The following is a 19815-nucleotide window of genomic DNA, read 5'->3' as shown; positions in this document are numbered from 1 at the left end:
ACTCCATTTAATATCTGTAACTGTCACTATGTTTAGCTATTTCTTAAAATAATTTTGGGCTAAGCGATGTGGTGTAAAAGTTTTAAAACAAATTCAGCCTAAAATTTGTAAATGACATAAATAAATATAACATTATTACACTCTATATAGTTTCATTTATATGTTTGACTTGATTATCATTTAATCAAAAAATTATCGTATGTACATTTATTACCGTAAGCAATGTTACATTTCTCTTAATTACATATACATCCTTTATATAAAATAATTATTAAAAAAATCTCAAAACTCGCATTTTATATATACTAGTTCAACCTACACGCGTTGCGCGAACGACGTTCTTTAATATTGTATACTATAGTATATCGATTTTAGTAAGTTTTTCTATTAATTTAAATTTAAATGTTCTCCATGTGATTGCTTTACTAAGTTTTTCTATTAATTTAAATTTAAATGTTCTCCATGTGATTGCTTTTACGGGTTTGATTGTTTTAATAAATTCCTTTACTTTCATAAAGAATTCTTAATAAATAATTTTTTTTTATTTTTGCTCTCTAACTTTATTTTAAATCACACTTCATCAACATATCAATATTAAAAACAATGGTTGTTATCTACTTAGAATATTTCAATAATGAATTATAAATCACTTTACTAATAGATTTCAAAATACAAAGTTAAGATTTCCTCTTAAGGTGCAATAAATTAAAATTACAATTAATGTAAATATTTTGTTAATTAAAGTCGAAACACTCTATATCTTCTCTAAAAAATTTAGAGCATCAAAGAAAAGACACTCTTGAAGAAAAATAAAACACAATATTCCTTTTATTAGCCAAAGGCCTATATCCTTATTTTAAAAAGTACTATGTGAAAGAGAAAAAACTCTTTTTCCATCATTCAAAGCTCCGTTAGAAACAGAAGCCCTCTCTCTAGAATAACCGAAGCCGTTTCACCTTGCAGTCTCAACCGGTAGCCAACGTCTTTTTGGGAGTATCTCTCTCCTCCTCTCTTCTTTTCAAAAGACAACTGTGTAGATGATACTCTTCTGAATGATGCCAAATAATTCCTATATGAACAAACTACCTATAAAAATGAAGAATAATTGTCCAATTAAATTGTTAGTAATTTAGTATACAATATAATATCATTCTTAAGAAGCAAAAGTAAATAAAAATAATAATCAAACTAAAAACATAAAATAACATGAAAGGAAACTAACATGTTAAGCTCATAAATTCACATCTGTAATAAATGACCAAGAAAAGAACAGTAGATGAACAATAAACAGAAAGATGGTTTAGACTTTAGAGAGAAGAAAATTAAGCCAACCACCCAACTAAGATAAATAATAAACCAATCTTAGTCAACATAATCGATTATATTGCTAAAATATTTTTTGTTTCCGTATGTAGGCTGCATCTACCATCGCAAATACAGATATGCCCTCTACCCATCCTATCCATCTTGGTCTTGCTTTGAACTTTTCAGTGTTCTACTACGAAATCATTCTTTTATGATGATGAATTCAGGTGCTAATATATACCAAAAAAAGAGATCATTAGATCAACAATAAACAGAAAGATGGTTTAGAGAGAAGAAACCTCTTGTGGCGATATGAAATTTTTTGGAATCGGAATGTTTGGGGTGATTAAGTATGGAATGTATGTGGGAGCAAGATAGTGGTTTAGTGGTGAAAAACAGTTTTGCTTATATTTTTTACTTTTATTCTACGTTAAATATACATAAAATATCTTTAACTATCGCACTAATTTTAGTTGACAGAAACCTCCCAAAATTATAGGGAAACAGATGTTATTATAATTATTAATATAAATATTGTAACAATAGAAAAGAGTAAACGATTTTCATTCTGGCCTTCCATTTCATTTTTCAAAATTTATTATACTTCGTTACTCATTTCATATAAATTAGTTAAATTTCATTCCTATAATTATGGAATTCAAATTTGTGTTAAATTTTAAATTTACAAATAAAATATTGTGTGATTACTTTTATTTGAAATAAATTATAATAATTAATTAAATTTAACACCATGGTCATGAATTAATTGAGAAATTTCAGAATATGGGATTAATTTCGCTGACCTTTCGAAATTTAGGATTCAATTCGCAGGGATCGAGGCATGCGAATTTTTTAGAATGAAGGTTTTTTTCTTTTTTCTCTTTTTTTCTCTTCTTTTTTTAATTAAATCCCTCACAAAATGTATGAATTGACCATAATATCCCTCATAAGATTTCTTTTTTTAATCGGTTTTTTTCATCTTCCCTATGCTAATCGTTAATCTTGATAATGAAACCCCAATTTTGAACCTCAAGCTCGCCCATAACATCCTCTCCTTCGCCTTCTCTCTCCTCTTCATTCCCCACCCTCATCTTATTATTGTATGTATTTGTATGTGCCTATAAACTATACTCCCTCCGTCCCCTATTAGGAGTCACTCTTTGACCGGGCACGGGTTTTAAGAAAGGTAAAGAAAAGTTGATTGAAAAAGTTAGTGGAATGTGGGACCCATTTTTTTATATTGGTTTTATAATAAAATGTGAGTGAATTGAGTTAGTGGAATGTGGGACCTACTTACTATTTATGGTAAAAATGAAGTGTGATTCTTAATTGGGGACGGACCGAAATGGAAAAGTGTGACTCTTAATGAGGGACGGAGGGAGTATATTGTTGTTATTTATCTACATATACATATATTATTGTTTTTTGCTTAAGCAGCAGAAAGAAACTGAGCAACAACACTATATCCTTACATATCAGTAGGGTTAGTTTTCAAATTCGAAATCTACTTAATTACTATCTACTCCTTCCGTCCACGATTAAGAGTCTCATTTCTAAATGGCATGAGTTTTAAAAAATGTTAAGAAAAGTGGGTGAAAGAAAGTTAGTGGAATAGGGGTCCCATTTGTATATATTAATTTTAAATGATATGTGAGTGGAATGAGTTAGTGGAATGTGAGGTCTCTTTACCATTTATGGTAATTATGAACCGAGATTCTTATTCGTGGACGGACAAAAATGGAAAACGGGACTCTTATTCGTGGACGGAGGGAGTAATTGTTAATGTTACTTGATGCTGTGGAAAGTAGAAATACTCACTTGATTCTTGGCTTCTGGAAAGGCAAACGTGAGTTTGAGGGAACTGGGGAGATATGTTAAATTTAATAAATGGGTAGTTTGGTCAATATATATATTATGTGAGGAAAATAATTAAAAAAGAAGATGAAAAAACAAAAATCCCTCCTTCTGAAAAATTCGCATGCCTCGATCCCATATTATGAAAGGTCCGCGAATTGAATCCTAAATTTCGAAAGGTCAGCGAAATTAATCTCATATTCCCAAATGTCCCTGAATTAATTATAGGGAAATAAAATAAATTAGTTAAATTCTATCCCTACAATTATGGAATTCAAATTTACATCCATATAATAATTTAGCTTCGTACAAAATAATACAGGTAACAATTCTTTTATAATGATTACAATTGAATTATAATTGATTTACTTAGATACCCCCAAAGTTCTTACTTATTTTCCAAAATATCTCCAAAACTCCCCTTTTATATATTGTATTGATTGATATATAGATATATATTTATACGCACAAAATTTCAAAACATGATTTCATTAGAATTGAATGCCAATCGAACTCGACCGTTGTATTGAAATTTATAAAAAAGGCAATTTACTGTTAGATTTCCCATGGGAAATCTAACTGAAATGATTCAAAATCCTCACAGCTCGAAACCCACAATAATGATTCTTCAAACAACCAAAGATATCGACGAAACCATGAAAATAATGATTCTTACTCCGAACTCCTCGGTCAAATCCAGCACCACAACAGTCGGAGTCGGCAGCAGAGAAAATTGTTACTATCCGGGATGCAAAAAAGACGCGAATTGCAAATGCGAAATGTGCATTGCAAGCTTCAACGCCACTCTTGATTTGATGCCGCAGACTGCTCAGAGGAATTCGCTCACAAAACTCTCCGTTTCAAGGCCCAAAATTCGGAGAAGCCCTGCCCCTCTCGCATCGTCCGGTAATGTAGTCTCCACGCCAAAGTCGAGGATCCCTACGAATTCTCAGCAAAAGAGGAAAGGGGAATTCAAGTACCTTGTGCGGTTGCTTTTTGGCTTGATTGTGGTTTTCGGCTTGGAGTTCGGGTTTTCATGGATGATTTCGGGGGTTTTGAAATGTCAATTAATGCCGGAATTGGTGGAGAGTATGGCTGGAAATTCACGGGTTCACGAGGATCTGAATGGGAAATTTTTGTTCTTGAAGAATCAACTGGAAGGGTTTGTGGGAATTAGGGTTTCAAGCTGCAATTCTGCTAATTCTGTGTGGAAAATCTCTCAGGTCAGTTATGGAAATTGAATAATTAATTAAATATCCTTTATTAGCTCCTTTTGCTTACACTGTTTTGTCAAATTTTTTGATTTATGAGCAAAATTGATGAGTTATGGGATAACATGGTAGATAAGACTATTCTCTGCATTATTCTCTCTCCACTTTACTCTTTTTCCACTTTAACTATTTAATATCATTTTTTCAAAACGAGTGCAGAAAATGAAATGCCTCTATTACTGTGGAAAGGTGATAGTATATGATTTAGCTGAAATTTTATTTATCGTGTCCATTTATTCTTTTGTCTGATTTGAGTGATTTTGAATAATATTAGATGAATTTCTGAGTATTCTTCGTTGTATGACGACATGGATCTTAGGATGGTTTGTTGCTGAATACGCGGTGCGTGCTGTATAAATCAATGGCAGAGGAAGTAAGCATTTGGGGATGGCCATTGCAGACTGCTGGAGTGCTTACTGCTGAATATTATTCAAGATCATTCAGCATTATAAATGGAAGAGTTACTGAGGTAAGCAGCTTTAATATGAAGTACTATATCATCAGTTATTATGCTACCTACACATTTTTGCATGTACCCTCTTGGTTGACTGTCTTTGTGCTTGATTCTGTGGTTGATTTATCGAAATTATATTGTGAGTTAATCTTGAGTGGGATGTCATATGTGTTGATAGTCTTAAATTTGTTTTTAGTTTCTTAGGAAGAGATGGAGTTATTTAATTTGAGCAATGTATATCACCAAGTGTGCTAACTGCTAAGCATATTACTCCTTCCGTCCCGCTTAGCAGTCCCATTGATTTTTCTGCTCTCTTTTTGTAAAAATGATAAAAAATAGTTAAAGAGGAGAAATGGTAAATTAAGAGAGAGAATAATATAGAGAAGAGTCTTATCTACATTATTGTCTCTCTTACTTTGTCATTTCTCCACTTTAACTATTTTTTATCATTTTTACAAAAAGAGGGCAGAAAAGTCAATGGGATTGCTAAAGCGGGACGGAGGGAGTATAACTTAACTGGTATCTTAAAAAAGGACTTAACTGGTTGTGGAGTATTGGAAAGATGAACTATAGAATGTAATGGGTTCGCGTGGTCTCCTGTACTTGGGGCTAGCCTTCTTAAACCTGTTATCTGCTTTACGCTTTTTAAAGAATTTCTTTTGGTAAACTGCATCGAATTCAGAGTCCAATGTGTTTATATGGAATACACAAATGACTGTTCACTTGTATCTAGATTTAAGATATAACAGATGTTACTTAGAGGAAATTGAAAATTTGTAGACTAGCTTGCTGTTTTAAATGAAAATCGCAAGATTTCATCACATTCTTGGCCTTAAAAGTGACCGGTACTCATGTTAAGGACATTTATTGCTTTCTTTCAACCTATCAGAGGTTTATGCAATCGCAATGAAACCCTGTCTTGGAAGTGTGAAATCAGAGTCAAAATCTTAGTTCGTTTTCTTGCACTATCATTGATTGTCAGTCCGCATAGAGTGTCCAAATAGTACTAGTTCATTGCAGAAAATATTTTGTGTGAATAGAAAAATTGTAACAAGTGATTAATCCTAAAAAATTAGACAGTTGTTATTATCTTAGAAAACTCTATTACCTCTTTTAGTTTTTTTTTAAAAACTTTATTACCTCGATTAGATTTTTGCTAATATATCAGTTTATTTGTTTGTTTCTGATGCTAGTTGCTAATCTTGAACCAACAGAAGATCAGTTTCTGCTGACATATTTTCAAGAGTCATCATTGATAATAAAAACCTTTGTTTGCAGTGGTCTGGTGGCAGAGCCGGTTATTTTGTTCGGAGAGCAAATAGTTCGTGGGTGCAAGACAAATGGAGTTCCTCTGTCGTACAGTTCGATCCTAACACGTGGCTTCTGGAGTACAGACACAGCTTTCTCCTGCAAAACGCAAGACCGGTTTCTGCTACGCTCAAGTTCTTGGAGTTGAGGCTGACAAGAGATTTCAGAAAAATGAGCCAAGAATTCTGGCTACAATCTGCTAGTTTTGGTGGTCGTTGGGAGTTTAGAGGGCGGCCCAGACGAACCGCCCTTGCACCTACTTAAGTGAAGAATGTCTTTAACATTACAGATATTCTCATTACTGATGAGAAGCTTTGGATCATTGGATATGTAGCAATTTCTTCATTGTAGAATAAATAGGATTCTGTTCTTGTCCACAATGATGTAGAGATTTATTCTTCTCCAGCAATTTTGTTCAATAACTAACGTTTTCAGGATAATGTGCACAAAATAAAATAAATGTTGAATCATAGTGCAAAATTATTGGGATAAATTACAGTGAACTCGAGGACCATATTAATATATTCCTAATGGTGATTAACCAATTTGAAATTATCCAATCATTGCCGTAGCCAAATATATAGGCTTATTTCTAAAAAAAATGGAGTAATGTTTTTCTTAATCCTTGTAAAAATCTCAATTAGCCTACATAATTGCAAGGGAGAAGTACTTTTTAAATTCATTCGTTAATTACTGAAAATAATTATCGTGGAAATTCATGAACCCAAATATACGTGCGATCACATACTAACTAAGTTATAGTAAACACTAATAACTTTATCAATTTTCTATGTTAAAATTTACATATTGTATTGATATAATTATGTCTTTGTGTTGATAATTTTAATATACATAATTGAAAGTTATTAGTTATTACTATAAATTAAGTTAGCACACTAATGCAACCTCAATACCCAAATAATTAAGGATTGGGGCTTCATGATTTTACAAATAGTACTTTATGGTGGCGTTCGGTTGTCATGGCTAATAATCATGAGATTATCCATCTAGAATTAAGTTGTGCGATTATTTTAGTTGGAGAGAGGGGTTATGACTAATTATCATGAGACTATCCATCTAGGATTAAGTTGTAGGGTTCAATCTCATGAACCAAACATGATACATATTAATCATGAGATTTAATCTTGGCAACCGAACACCTCCTATCACAATATTCAAAGAACTCATTAATTGGATTTCTTCTGCAATAAGGAGTATATTTCAAAAGCTTTCCGCGGGAGGAGGGGCATAATGGTGATTGCTTTCAGGAGGAGGGGCATGACGGCGGCCGTGGTGGTGGTGGTTATGCTTGAGTGACTCAATATTCCATAATATCTCATCATCTACATCCACTCCATTATTTCTGTTTGTATCCGAATTAACAATTGATGCATCATCTAAATCACGAGCAAGGGAGGGAGTGACCACAAGAATCAAAACTCCAATAAGCATATCTAAATCACGAGAGTGACCACAAGAATCAAAACTCCAATAAGCACCAAGAGAAAGAATGTACGAGACATTTTTTTTTTGTAGTACTATATAAATTGTTATATTTTGATTAGAGCTACTTGCTTATGATATTTTATAGTGGGTATGAAGGGTGCAATATATAAGTTTTTGGGTCAATTATAAAGGTTGATATTTGATCCCATGGCATTCTTTAAATAAGGAATATTTACAATTAATATTCAAATTATGACAATCAGGTAAATGTATGCAATACAAATATTCTTTCGTTATACTCATAGAAATGTCTGGATTTTATGTTTAATTACTCATGTTGTTTGGGTTTTAACAATAATCAATGGTTCAATATATCTGGCATTTTATCATCATCCGATTCTGATTGTATTTGTGAGAATTAAGGATTAAAAAGGATTAATGCTAAAGACAGAGTATAAAATACCACAAGTTGAAAAATAAACACAAATTCTTTGTTCAATATGGTAGTAATAAAATAAAGAGTTTGCATAACGAAGACAAGAATACCCCAATAAACGTAATCACCTTGAAATATTTTGTAAGTGTAGTTGTAATCCCACGAGTGTCTGTGCGTGGACACGTGAACGGTGTAGGTGTCTCAAATGCAAAGTACTACTAATTGTATAAGTAAGAATTCTATGGTGGGGAAGCCTAGAAACTAAAAATCCAAGTGATCATGGCGGCGGCAGCTCAAGGACCTTGCCTCAATCACATTTCTAGAGAAACATCTGACATCAAACGCCTCGCCGCTTTCTACACAGAGGTCCTTCTTTTCAAATTGTTAAGATCTTAGGGTTTCTGATAAATTCAGTTAGTAAATAATCAAATTCAAAGTTTGTTTCGTTTCATATTTGTTGAATGCAGTATTTAAGCAATTGAATCGTGTAATTAGAAAGAAAAAAAAGTAATCTTGATTAGTGGGACCTTTTGCCCCTTTTCTGTTTTCTGGTAATGAAGGGTTTTGGGATCTCTAGAGTTGGAATTTGATCTTGATTACTGAAAATTTTCTTGTTTTGTTTTGTATTTTACTTTGGTGATGAAGGTTTTTGGGTTTGAGCGAATAGAGTCTCCAAAATTCGATTTCGAGGTGATATGGTTGAAGCTTGGATCATCTATGTTGTTGCACCTCATAGAGAGGGACCCCACTGTCATGCTCCCTGAAGGTCCATGGAGCGCCGTGGCATCCGTGGCAGACCCCAAGAACCTTCCAAGAGGACACCATGTCTGTTTCTATGTACCCAAATTCGACTCCTTTGTTCAGAGAGTAAAGGTCCACACTCTAGTCTCTCTTCTCTGTTTTGTGCAATTAGTTGATTTGATTAGCTTATTCTTTGCATGGGCGAGTATGTGTTTGCTGTGGTGTGATTCTGGTTTTTAATGAGCCTATAGATGATGCATATCGATTTATCATTGGGAATGTTTATTTAGTGTAGAGGTGCTTTCGAAGTTTTTAATCGGACCTTATTGGCTGAATCAATGTTATTTTAGATGTTTTTGCTTCATAGTGTTACAATAGGTGGATTGCAACAAGCTGCTTTACCGTATAATTCGTATATAAAACCTAGTTCTAGATGTGTTCGTCGGTCATGTTCAGCAGCATCAGCATTTTTTACTTTTGACGAATGAACCAACATATAGTACCTTTTACCATCGAACCATAATTGAAGAGCAGTTCAGTATCCTATTGCATTCAGTTTCCTTCATTGTTTTGTTGAAGATTTGCCTATTTTGTTTGAGCAGGATAAAGGGATTCCGGTGCATGAGCAGAGTCAGCCGGATGGGAAGACGAAGCAAGTATTCTTCTTCGATCCGGATGGTGAGTCATTCCTCGTGCAATACAACTCTTATCTGAAATTGAAGGATTTGTGTTCTTATATTGGTGCACTTTGTGCTTTTCAATGCGCATGCATTCTTGAAATCCTATCCTTCCCTTGTGTGACCGGATCTTTGTTCTGATATGCAGGGAATGGGTTGGAGGTATCAAGCCAGTACCCGGTGCTATAGGTTACTATTTGGCATAGTAAACGCTACATAAAAAGGTAAGTGAGAAGATGAGTTCGCAGACATAATGTGTAATACTATATGTAGGCATGGATCGGTCCATCCGTGCCCCCAAATATTGATTTCTTTACTATATATTGTTGTGTTATTGAAAATAACGGTATGCTAGCCCAGTGGTAGAACGCAGCTTGGTGGTCTCACTGACCCATGTTCAAGTCCTAGTTGAATTTTGTTGTATTCGGTTTCTTCTTCTTTCCATTTTGCACAAACCAAACCATAAATGAGATACTAGAGAAATAAGAGATTGCTGAATAGTATACTCCATGTGGAAAGCATAAGAATTTTAGGAGGTTCTACAAAATATGTCACACTAGTGGGATGACATGGGATTTTAGGAGGTTTTATTTTGTGTGATGGGTGCAAAGAGAAAATATATTTTTATATAATGATATGAGAGATAACTTTTTACAAATAAAGAAATGTGACTCTTTTATGGGACAAAAGGAGTAATTAAAACTCGTGACATAAATTTCTATTTTTAGAGAACGGAAGAGGGATAGAATATTATCCAAACCTACATTTTCTTAAGCAATAACTTAGAATCAGACTCTCGTACCAACAATGTTTGAGAGGTTTGCTAACATAAAAATATATATACAAATTACCAGATTGATAGCTACATACATGGCCACATCAAAAATAAAGAATGATGCCTGAGTCACAAGGCATGATAGTAGATCTGATGATATTTTCACAGCATACAAACAATGCGGGATACGAAATCATAAGGCGTTGTTAGGATTCGAACTTCAAATAAGAGGGAGCAGCCTTCAGTTAACCTAATACTGTTCTTCTATCTGCTCATCCACAGCATCTTCAAGCTACAAAACCCAGACTAGCTACATTTAACAGGAAATTTACCTGTTGTTTTCACCATCAGCAGCATTAGATTCTGCATTTCTCTCAGTGGGTGCTGCAGCCTAAACCAAAGATTCAGAAGACGACAAAGTTGCAGCTTCTCCATCAACCACAAGAGCCATCTCAGGAGCTGGACAAGAAACTACAAGGTCGTTTTGCACCTGGATGTCGGCTTTACACGGGTTTCTTCCAGAATCCAGCAAAGTTGACATAGGGGTGGGGTTGTAATTTAAGTCCACTTCCTCAGAAACATCCTTTGCAGAGACTTCAGGACTTCTGCTGATGCAAAGGGCCTCGGCGTCGCATTCATCCTTGTCAATAAGGATTGAGGATTTCATGGTGCTATTTTTAAAATCAGATGTGGCTGTACTATTAGTGAAAACTTCCATATCTCCATTTGTAGCACTAGGTGAAGATGCTTCAAGAACAGAAACATGATTTACAAGTGCTTAGGCGTCAGTTTCTTCAGGAACCTTCAAAGAGGAACCTATATTCACACTTGAAGAGTCGGCAGTATCTTTTCTACTGGTCACAGTCTCAACTAGATCAGTTTCAGTTGCAGAGTCACAAATAGACTTGAGACCAGGAGCTTTTGTTTTGCGTAGAACGGCCTCCAAAGGAGAGTTGTCTTCCTGAGGAGGACCTTGCAACCCATTCTGCACATCAATGTTTTTGCATTCACAGGCAGTAGAGCTAGCAGAGAGTTCTTTTTGGTTGTCTTCCACCTCAGACTTGATCACGATAGCTCCGTTGCAGGCAAGAGGTTCATGAATAGAATCTGAAGTACTAGTAGGAGCAGCTGGAGCTGGAAAGCCAGAGTCCAGGTCACTAAATTGGTCGTTTGTCTTGGTGTCATGGGCCACTCCAGAATCATTACACGTCTGTTTCTCATACTCCATGGGCGAATCAATATCCGATTTTTCAACCATAACAGGCAACTGGGACTGGTTCTTGATTGATTCAGATACCTTCATATCTATAGTAGAAATAGGGATGAATTAAGATGGAAGCTATCACAAAACATATCGAAATATAATGAATTCTGTGGCCAGCATACTATTTTAGATTTCATTCAGGAACAAAATTTTGAAATAGTATGAGCTTATCAGAAGGAATAGAAATTTAATACCGTCGGAATGCTTAGCCAATGGTTTGTGTAACATGTCAGTCCCCGGAAACACCAACATGTTCATGGACTTTATTTCTTTCTTAAGCCCAACCTCAAGTTGATGAAAACCAAAAACCGAAGTCCACGTGTTCATATGCTCTGATATGGCAGGAATGACCAATTGCTCGACTTTGAGATAACGAAGTTCCTGAAATCACAAAAATTAATCACCATTCCAGTACATGAAGGGGGCAGGGGGGAGTTTAAATTCCCAGTAATTTTTTTGTCACTTAATTTAACACTGAACAAATGTATCAGCACAGCAGTAATCCAGAGCAAGTCATTACTGTTTCAACTGCTGATAGAAGACGCCTGCACATTCCTTGTCGCCGGTAGATTTCACGCGTCCCAATAAATGGCATCTCAGCCAGGCGGGTACCATGGATTCTAATGAAGAGATTAAAAATCCAATTATCAGATTGGCTTAGGGAGGGAAAGAAAACAAGTGACAAATGACAAACAGACCTCCAAGGGCTAATGCTAATGATCAAAAATTAATAATTCCTTGGTAAATAAATCAGTTTGCAATTTCACTTATGTTGATAATTTAGTTTTTTATTTTATTTTTCTTCAACTTTGTCTTGTAAAAACTGAATAGAAGAGGCCCAACCACCTTCCCAATAGGAAAAATACACACGCAAACAAATACATGTAGGACTAAGACAGTCATGATAAGAATCTGGTGAGGTGTAATATTTATTACCATCGGGAATCAAGCTAGAGTTATGACTTATGAGAAATTTTGAATTATTTTAGATCCTGGAAATGGGTTTTGGTTGTTGACACCAGACACAGATAGTATCAAGATCAAATTGTTCTATTACCTTAAAGCTGCTGCAGAAACTATTTCGTCACCCCTCTCCAAAATTATGGTATAGAATCCACAGAAGTTCAGACGGTTGAAGTTTGATCTACAAGACAATCATCTGTCATATATACTGAAGAATAACTAATACTAGAATAATGTCTACATGTATGCATATTTTCATATAAATGTATTCTATACATTCAGAGTTTCAGGTTTGACGAATGCTTCAGTTTTAGATTTCAGTCTCCTATTCAAGACATGTTAATGATATTCAAGACATGTTAGTAATATTAATTTTTTTTTAGATTCCAGTCTCCTATTCAAAATGCATTTGACCAAATCCTGCGTCAGACTTTCTGCTCATTCCTTCCCTCATTTTATCCACCTCCCACCACGCACACACATATTCACATGCTTACAGCTTAGTATGTTAAAAAATAGGCATAGTATCTAGGATCCAATTCCACAAGAGCTAAAAAACAATGTTGAAGATAACTACAGTCCACATATTCACACTTTGCCATACATGCAGCTCTATAGTCCACATATTCACACTTTTGATATGAAAAATCTTAGGCAAGGAAAAAAGCATATCACCATTTTCCAGCATGATCATTTAGTAGAGTTTGTGATGTATGAGTGTGTGCACCGAAGGCTTTAGCAGCAGGCAAATAACAGCTCACCCGATGTTATAGACAACATTGCAGATCATATTAATTCCACTTCTGCGGTCAATAATGGGTAAAAAACACTCATTCATAACAGATAATGCAACAGCTATCTTGGAGTTTGATTCAACCCTTTGAGGAAACCCTCGGTGTGAGGCATCAGACACATCTGTTCTCTGAATTAGAGACCAAGAAAATCCACCTTCCAGTTCATGTTTGACTCCAAGAATCTTCTGTAAATGATCATAAAACTGAAGAACAGAGAAAAGAATGTCAATATTATCAATACACAGATATGCATCTATCCTGTAAATAATAAACAGAAATTGGGGATATCCCCAAGAAAATACAAACATGACCTGATACAGAGCACATTGTTGCAGTGTGTTTACAGTATCAGAAAGTTATTACACCCAGCATATATTCTCCTAGTCCAATATCACTAGGCACTCCTTAAAACTACTTGGGATCTACCAGTTTTCAACAGAGAGCCGAAAGGATGATTTTGCTACTTCCAGTGTGCATAAATGTCGTTAATTATTATCCATAATTCTAGAAGATGGGATAAACAAAAAATTTAAAACAAACCAAGCCTTTCTTTTGAATGCATATTGTAATAGGGGCGTTTTTCCATTTCCGTCCGTTCCATAGTAATAGAGTCATTTCCCTTTTAAGTAAAAGTCAACACATTTTTCCATACCTACTTTACTCTCTCTTACTTTTTTCTATCTTCATCTCTCTACCTTTTTCATTTTTCACTTTATTCTCTCTTTACTTAACTCACCTAACACAATTTTTCTTAGTCTCCGTGCCGAAAAGTTTTGCCTCCATTTCTATGGAACGGAGGGAGTAGTATATTCTTTATTGGACTTGTGTTCATGAAGAGAGCATGATCGACTGCTGAAACCTCATTTGTCAATTGTCATCACAAATGAACAGCATTTTCGCTCAACGATATTCATTATATAGCAATTTCCACATATACTGAATAGCTTTTAATTTTTCATTTAGCCCTCAGGCCGTTGTGGTGATTAAAGAGAACATTACAATTCACACTGTATTGCCACAGCTAGCTATTATGGTACCAAAGCTAACCTCTTGACACTGCAGCCCACAAAATGATGCACCATTCAAACTCATAGACGAAGCAAGCACTCCTTTACTACATGATTTGTGATCTGTGAAAACAATACAAAAAAGAGAATTTTTTTATCATAAAATTACTTTGAATACCAATGGAAATGTGCATTTGTTTTTGTCAGGGAGCTCAGAAGGGGAGAGTAAAGAGCTATGCAGAATTTCAAGCTAATAAAACAATTACATTTTTCCACACAGAAGCTGCATCTGGTAAGTTCATCTGCATCGATGTCCCCACAAAACTTGCATATACAATTTGTACAGTGCCAATCACCTGAAGGAAGCATCTGGATGGAATAGAAATTAGAAAACAAAGGTGCTCAACTACCAAGAAATATAATCCAGTGCAAGTTATTAAGAAATTTTGAATATGATAAACACGATTATGTCTTGTGCCAGTACTTGTTAACATTGACTACAAGATGCTATTTCTCGGAATTGTTCTTTTTTCCATCCACAAAACACTTAAGCTGGTATAAAATTCGCTCAAATGATATATACTACATCCTACTCTATTAAATATTGATTATAAAAGCCAGAACAATAAAGTAAACAAAATCATATCTAAAATGCAAATGGGGAGACAATCACTGTCCTGCGAATGATGCAATGCATAAACAAATACTTCCTCCGTCCTCAAAAAATAGGGCACATTTACCATTTTTGGTCGTCCACAAAAAATAGGGCACATTTACCATTTTTGGTCGTCCACAAAAAATAGAGCACATTCATTTATGGAAAGTTTTCAACAAATAATAACCCTACACATCATTCCACTAACACTACTTCTCACTTACTTTTTCTCCTTCTCTCTTACTTTTTTCCCTTCTGTCTTACTTTACCAATTCTACATTAAAACCCGTGTCATACACCAATTTCCCTATTTTTTGTGGACGAAGGGAGTACAAATCATGCTTGAGACTATCTGATAAGTACCTGTATTTCTAAACAGGTCTGATGGAAAGTTGATGGACAGCTATCGCAACAGATCAAAGCACCTCCATCACCACAAATGCCACAGGCATCATCATCTGGATCGTCCCCATCAACGCCTACAGTATGGAAATCTCTACACGCAGAACCCCCCTGCTTATTCCAGGCATCGACTTGGCATTGCAGAAGGGAGGGTCCAGACTCCAAATATATGTTTTGGAAAGGCTGGCGCAACTTGCTGCCAGCATGCAGCTCAAATTTTGAAACTGTAAGGATTTTACTGCAGCAGCCACAGTGGATGCCATCTCTCGTGACCCAGCCTTCTAGCATCACCCGATTCCTTCTGCGGTTCATATACTGCACCTTTTCACTCAACTGTGCTGTCCCTGAATCAATCAGCCAGGCCAGTACAGTTCTTTTTCCTCTATATGGAACATATCCATCAGACTCTGAGTTCTCCCCCTTAACAGAGGGGCGAACGAGAAGGGTGCATCTTCCAATCACTTTACTTGTTCTTCCCTGTAAGATATTACAATTGGAAGCAGAAGTATTTATGTCAACTTTTATTTTCTTGGATTTACTTTTCGGGGAATCATTACTTAATTCACAAGCGAGCATTAGTTCACCATTGCTCGCTTGATCCGTATCAGGAAATGTACGTCTCTGCAACTTCTGATTATGTTTTTTACAGGAACTGAGTGTTTCCTCATTCTGATCACTGTCTGAGCTCTCTCCATCATCCCTACCAGGAGATCTCCTGGCACTCTTAGACAGACCATCTTCTTTTCTATTCCTTTTCATTGCTTCCTCAATCTTCTTTTTTGTCTGCCTAGTCAGTTTATTTATCAGATCTTCAGAAAGAGGAGCAAACGAAGGAGAATCAATGACCAATTGGCTTTTTGATTTATCTTCTTCTAGCTGTTTCTTAAGTGCATCATAAGCCTTAATAATTGACCAGTAGGCTGTTCCACTAGGATTAATGTACACAGCATCTAAGTAATCTCTGTTCCGCCTAGGTCTATAATCAATAGTCCACCCGGCATCAATCAGCATTTCCCTGATCTTCTCCCGCAAAAGTTGCTTTTCAGTACATCCACCACGCTTCATTTTCCCTTCTTTCCCTTTAATATGGGTGAAATTATCTATGGCTGCTCTTTCTTCCTCCTTTTTCACCGCTTTCTTCGAGCTAGAAACTTGAAGACCTGGTGGTGCCAGGTTAAGTGCGGTATCATCAACATCAGTTTCCATCTCTCTGACTGTAGTGCCTTTACTTGTGCCAATGATTTCTGACTCTTTAATCTTGATGCCCTTACTCGGTTTTGGTTTTACTTTTTCCAACTTTATATTCATTTTCTCCTTCTCCATCCACAAACCTTGGTTTTCTGGTGGCTTTGAAACTGCATAAGTGGGGATTCTAAACAATTGGTCATTCCGGGGTACATCTTCTGATCTAGAGCGTATTCTTTCTTCAAATGCCCTTGAATCATACTTACGATGACCAGAATGTAACTCCATTTTCTTCTTCTTATTCACCATCACCTTCAACACCCCATTCTTCCCCTGCAGCCTGATTGGCTCATCAGCCCCCTCTGGGTACTTCAACCTTGGCAACGAAGCCGGCATTTCTTCCTCAGCCTCCTCCAAATCAAATCCCTTATTCCTCCAACCAGCATATTCACCCCCCTTGCTCCTCCCACTACTAGATCCATCAAAAAGAAAACTATGCCGTCTATCCGCCACCAGATTCCCACGTGACGATCCAACGAAAAAATCCTTCTTATTCTCACCGCCTCTACACCCAACCATCTTATATCTATCCTCCAAATACTCATCCGTCATCCTTCTCTCATTAAATTCATCAAACTCGTTCGAACCTAACTCACTTCTCCTACCAAGATCAATCCCCACATTGCTCCTCTCATACTCCCTGTTCTCAAACTCACTCCTCCTATAACCCATGGAGCCATTGTGCAAGCTCTTACGATTCACTTTTCTCATAAACCCCAATGACTCATCCTCATCACTGGCGCCAAAGCCGCCTGCACCGAACCTCTGCCTCTTTCTCTCATTTCTCTCATTACTATGACAACTCAAACCCTCCCACCGCCCTCCAGAATTCCCATTTTCTACCTTCTTCCTAATTATCAAACACCCTGACGAACTCTTCTTCTTCAACACACCACCCCCTGATCTCATACTATCTCCCATGTTCATGCATAAGAAAAAAAAAATCCTTCAAATCCACACGCAATTGAACACGAACTCACCCGAGAAACAATGTTTTCGACATGGATTGTCAATTCTGCAGTCTAGCATTTGCAGATCTGAATCAAAACCAAACGCGCACATAAATTTGGGGCACCAGATTACATTTCAATTAAAAAAATTGAATCTCTGAACCTCGGCAGGAAGCCGTGCATATACGCCTGGGATCAAATTCCAATCTTGTGGCGTGATTTTCTGGCAAAGCAACTGAAACCCAACGAGAAATGTTTTTACGATAAAACATACAGTACTTCATCAGTTTGTTAATAATATTCCATTTTTGACATTTTACTAACTCCAAAATTATTAATCCATTTTTAATTATTGAATCTATTTACATTTTTTATTTTTAGGACATGATTCAATACTTCGGTAAATGCTGGAATATTTTCAATGTACTTAAAAAATATAATTATAAAGTAGCAGTAATTATTATTGGAGGAAAAACAAAATTTATGGGTGAAAATGGGAATCCAACGAGTACAGATTTGTGGATTGTTGCTGCAGTTGCAGAGCTTGATTGAATGAAGTCATATTTCTACACAACTTTTTTTTTTCTTTTTTGGGAGACATGCATTTTTGTGGGTTCTTTTTTCTATATTTATAATGTCTCAGATTTTGAAAATTGGGTGAATGTAGATGTGTTTGTGGAAAGGAAGTGAATTTCATATTTACACCTAAAATTTAAACCTCTTTTTTATTTTTGACACCAATGCCATGTCAATTACAACCACTTGGTTCAGATGATTTTGGCTATTAAATCGATCTTTAAAGATTAACTGTGAATAGTTTGGTGGTTGGAATGTTAAATTTTTATTTTCTTTAAGCGTATAAAAATTTTATGGTTTCTGTAATGGACCAAACATATTATCGTTAAGTTTGATGGTTTGTGAAGATAACATACATTAATTATGGAGAGGTGGAGCAGTTAATGAAAATAGTTTCAATAATCATGATTAATAAAGTGATAAACATGCAAATATAGAAACTGGATTTCGAGGAGGAGATTACAACTTGGCCATCTCCAACCATTTACATCAAACTCAAATTCATTTTTGAGTTTGGGTCACACCAAAAAGTAGTTTTACTCCAATCATTTACTCCAAATTCAAACCCAAAAAAATATTTCATATTTATATTCTTTCTTATACCTTTTCAATTATACCTACATATTTACTTAAATTACATATCAGTCCCATAATATTTTATCAATAATTTATGTAACTTAAATAATTATACAAAATTTTTTTATTAATATATTTATGTATTAAATATACTTTATATTTAAAAAAATTACACTACTTTTAAAATTAAATACACTAAACTTGCAATAATAAAATTCAAATATAAATTGAAACTCATTTAAATATATCTCAATTTCATAAAACATATCACGATAAACATAAAAAATAGCTAAAATTCAAGACTCAAAATTTGTGCATTGTTCCCACAAATGATCAACTAGCGCATTTTGAAGTTTCAGATGAGCACTTTTATTTCTTATTGTGTCATATCGGGTCATATATTCTTGAAATAATAATAAGATTTTTTTAGCAATATTCATTCCTATTTAGTAAATTTATTAGTTATTATTTGTAAAAAAAACATAATTTATTATAATATGGTCAGCTTGCTAATTTCTATTTAATTATTTTTATTAGAAAAATATATGTAAATTCCATGAACAAATTGTGTCTAAATTATGCGGCTGATAGTTTGAATCAACTATCAAGTACTACTGTACTAGTACACAAATTGACAGTATACAAATTGGCTGCGGCTGATTCAACTATCAAAATAATAATAAGGACTATTATGCAATATTTAAAAAAAAATTGCAGTAGATACTCAATTTTGGTGTTCACTCCAAATTTAGTGTTGTTTGATTAAAAAACCCAAAAATAGGTATGGATATGGAGTATGGTTGGAGCACATTTTTACACCAAAAATGGGATTTGATGTATGGTTGGAGGTGGTCTTATATATACACACACACTTATATAGACATAATGGAGTAGTGAACTGATAAACCTAATCTAAATTAATTTATTTTATTTTTATTAATGAATTAATTGATTAATTTTGAGTTTATTTAACTATTTTATCTTTTAAATTTACTAAGGTCAATCATTTACACCAAACTCAAATCCATTTTTTAGTATATGTTACACCAAAAAATAATTTTACTCCAACTATTTATACTAAATTTAAGATTTACACCATTTTTGGGATTTTGTCTC

The 19815-nt window shown here is 34.9% G+C and overlaps 3 protein-coding genes across 3 annotated transcripts; 2 read left to right on the top strand and 1 right to left on the bottom strand.

Moving 5' to 3' along the window:
- The first annotated feature begins 3642 nt into the window (after window positions 1–3642).
- On the top strand, window positions 3643–6662 carry LOC125193568 (C-8 sterol isomerase). The gene is made up of 3 exons (XM_048091396.2): window positions 3643–4382; window positions 4750–4899; window positions 6163–6662. The coding sequence occupies exons 1-3, from the start codon at window positions 3726–3728 to the stop codon at window positions 6454–6456; spliced, it is 1101 nt and encodes a 366-aa protein (XP_047947353.2). The 5' UTR covers window positions 3643–3725; the 3' UTR covers window positions 6457–6662.
- Window positions 6663–8257: 1595 nt separating this feature from the next.
- LOC125192812 (Lactoylglutathione lyase / glyoxalase I family protein) lies at window positions 8258–9915 on the top strand. Its single transcript, XM_048090471.2, has 4 exons — window positions 8258–8440; window positions 8720–8947; window positions 9418–9493; window positions 9641–9915. Exons 1-4 carry the CDS (start codon window positions 8354–8356, stop codon window positions 9679–9681), a joined length of 432 nt encoding a protein of 143 aa, XP_047946428.2. The 5' UTR covers window positions 8258–8353; the 3' UTR covers window positions 9682–9915.
- Window positions 9916–10270: 355 nt separating this feature from the next.
- Window positions 10271–17834, bottom strand: LOC125194371 (uncharacterized). Its single transcript, XM_089069989.1, has 8 exons — window positions 15314–17834; window positions 14562–14664; window positions 14336–14418; window positions 13256–13491; window positions 12589–12675; window positions 12052–12151; window positions 11726–11912; window positions 10271–11572 (listed from the first exon to the last, which is right to left on the bottom strand). The coding sequence occupies exons 1-8, from the start codon at window positions 17522–17524 to the stop codon at window positions 11046–11048; spliced, it is 3534 nt and encodes a 1177-aa protein (XP_088926115.1). The 5' UTR covers window positions 17525–17834; the 3' UTR covers window positions 10271–11045.
- Window positions 17835–19815: the final 1981 nt, after the last annotated feature.

This window comes from Salvia hispanica, chromosome 4 (genome assembly GCF_029641045.1).
Source record: "Salvia hispanica isolate PSC_SH4W2 chromosome 4, Shi_PSC_v1, whole genome shotgun sequence".
Lineage (NCBI taxonomy): Eukaryota > Viridiplantae > Streptophyta > Magnoliopsida > Lamiales > Lamiaceae > Salvia > Salvia hispanica.
The sequence above is the reverse complement of the archived record's forward strand: the minus strand, read 5'-3'. Positions and strand labels throughout refer to the sequence as shown.

What these genes read in the sequence shown, in the direction of transcription:
- LOC125192812 (XM_048090471.2), top strand. Translation starts at nt 8,354, where the DNA reads ATGGCGGCGGCAGCTCAAGGACCTTGCCTCAATCACATTTCTAGAGAA. An exon ending in CCTTTGTTCAGAGAGTAAAG is followed by an intron (nt 8,948 to 9,417) that starts GTCCACACTCTA and finishes TTGTTTGAGCAG; the next exon opens with GATAAAGGGATTCCGGTGCA. An exon ending in ATTCTTCTTCGATCCGGATG is followed by an intron (nt 9,494 to 9,640) that starts GTGAGTCATTCC and finishes TCTGATATGCAG; the next exon opens with GGAATGGGTTGGAGGTATCA.
- LOC125194371 (XM_089069989.1), bottom strand. Translation starts at nt 17,524, where the DNA reads ATGAACATGGGAGATAGTATGAGATCAGGGGGTGGTGTGTTGAAGAAG. An exon ending in GTGGGCTGCAGTGTCAAGAG is followed by an intron (nt 13,492 to 14,335) that starts GTTAGCTTTGGT and finishes TCTGTTCTTCAG; the next exon opens with TTTTATGATCATTTACAGAA. An exon ending in ATTGGCTAAGCATTCCGACG is followed by an intron (nt 11,573 to 11,725) that starts GTATTAAATTTC and finishes TTTCTACTATAG; the next exon opens with ATATGAAGGTATCTGAATCA.
- LOC125193568 (XM_048091396.2), top strand. Translation starts at nt 3,726, where the DNA reads ATGGGAAATCTAACTGAAATGATTCAAAATCCTCACAGCTCGAAACCC. An exon ending in CTGTGTGGAAAATCTCTCAG is followed by an intron (nt 4,383 to 4,749) that starts GTCAGTTATGGA and finishes CATGGATCTTAG; the next exon opens with GATGGTTTGTTGCTGAATAC. An exon ending in TAAATGGAAGAGTTACTGAG is followed by an intron (nt 4,900 to 6,162) that starts GTAAGCAGCTTT and finishes CTTTGTTTGCAG; the next exon opens with TGGTCTGGTGGCAGAGCCGG.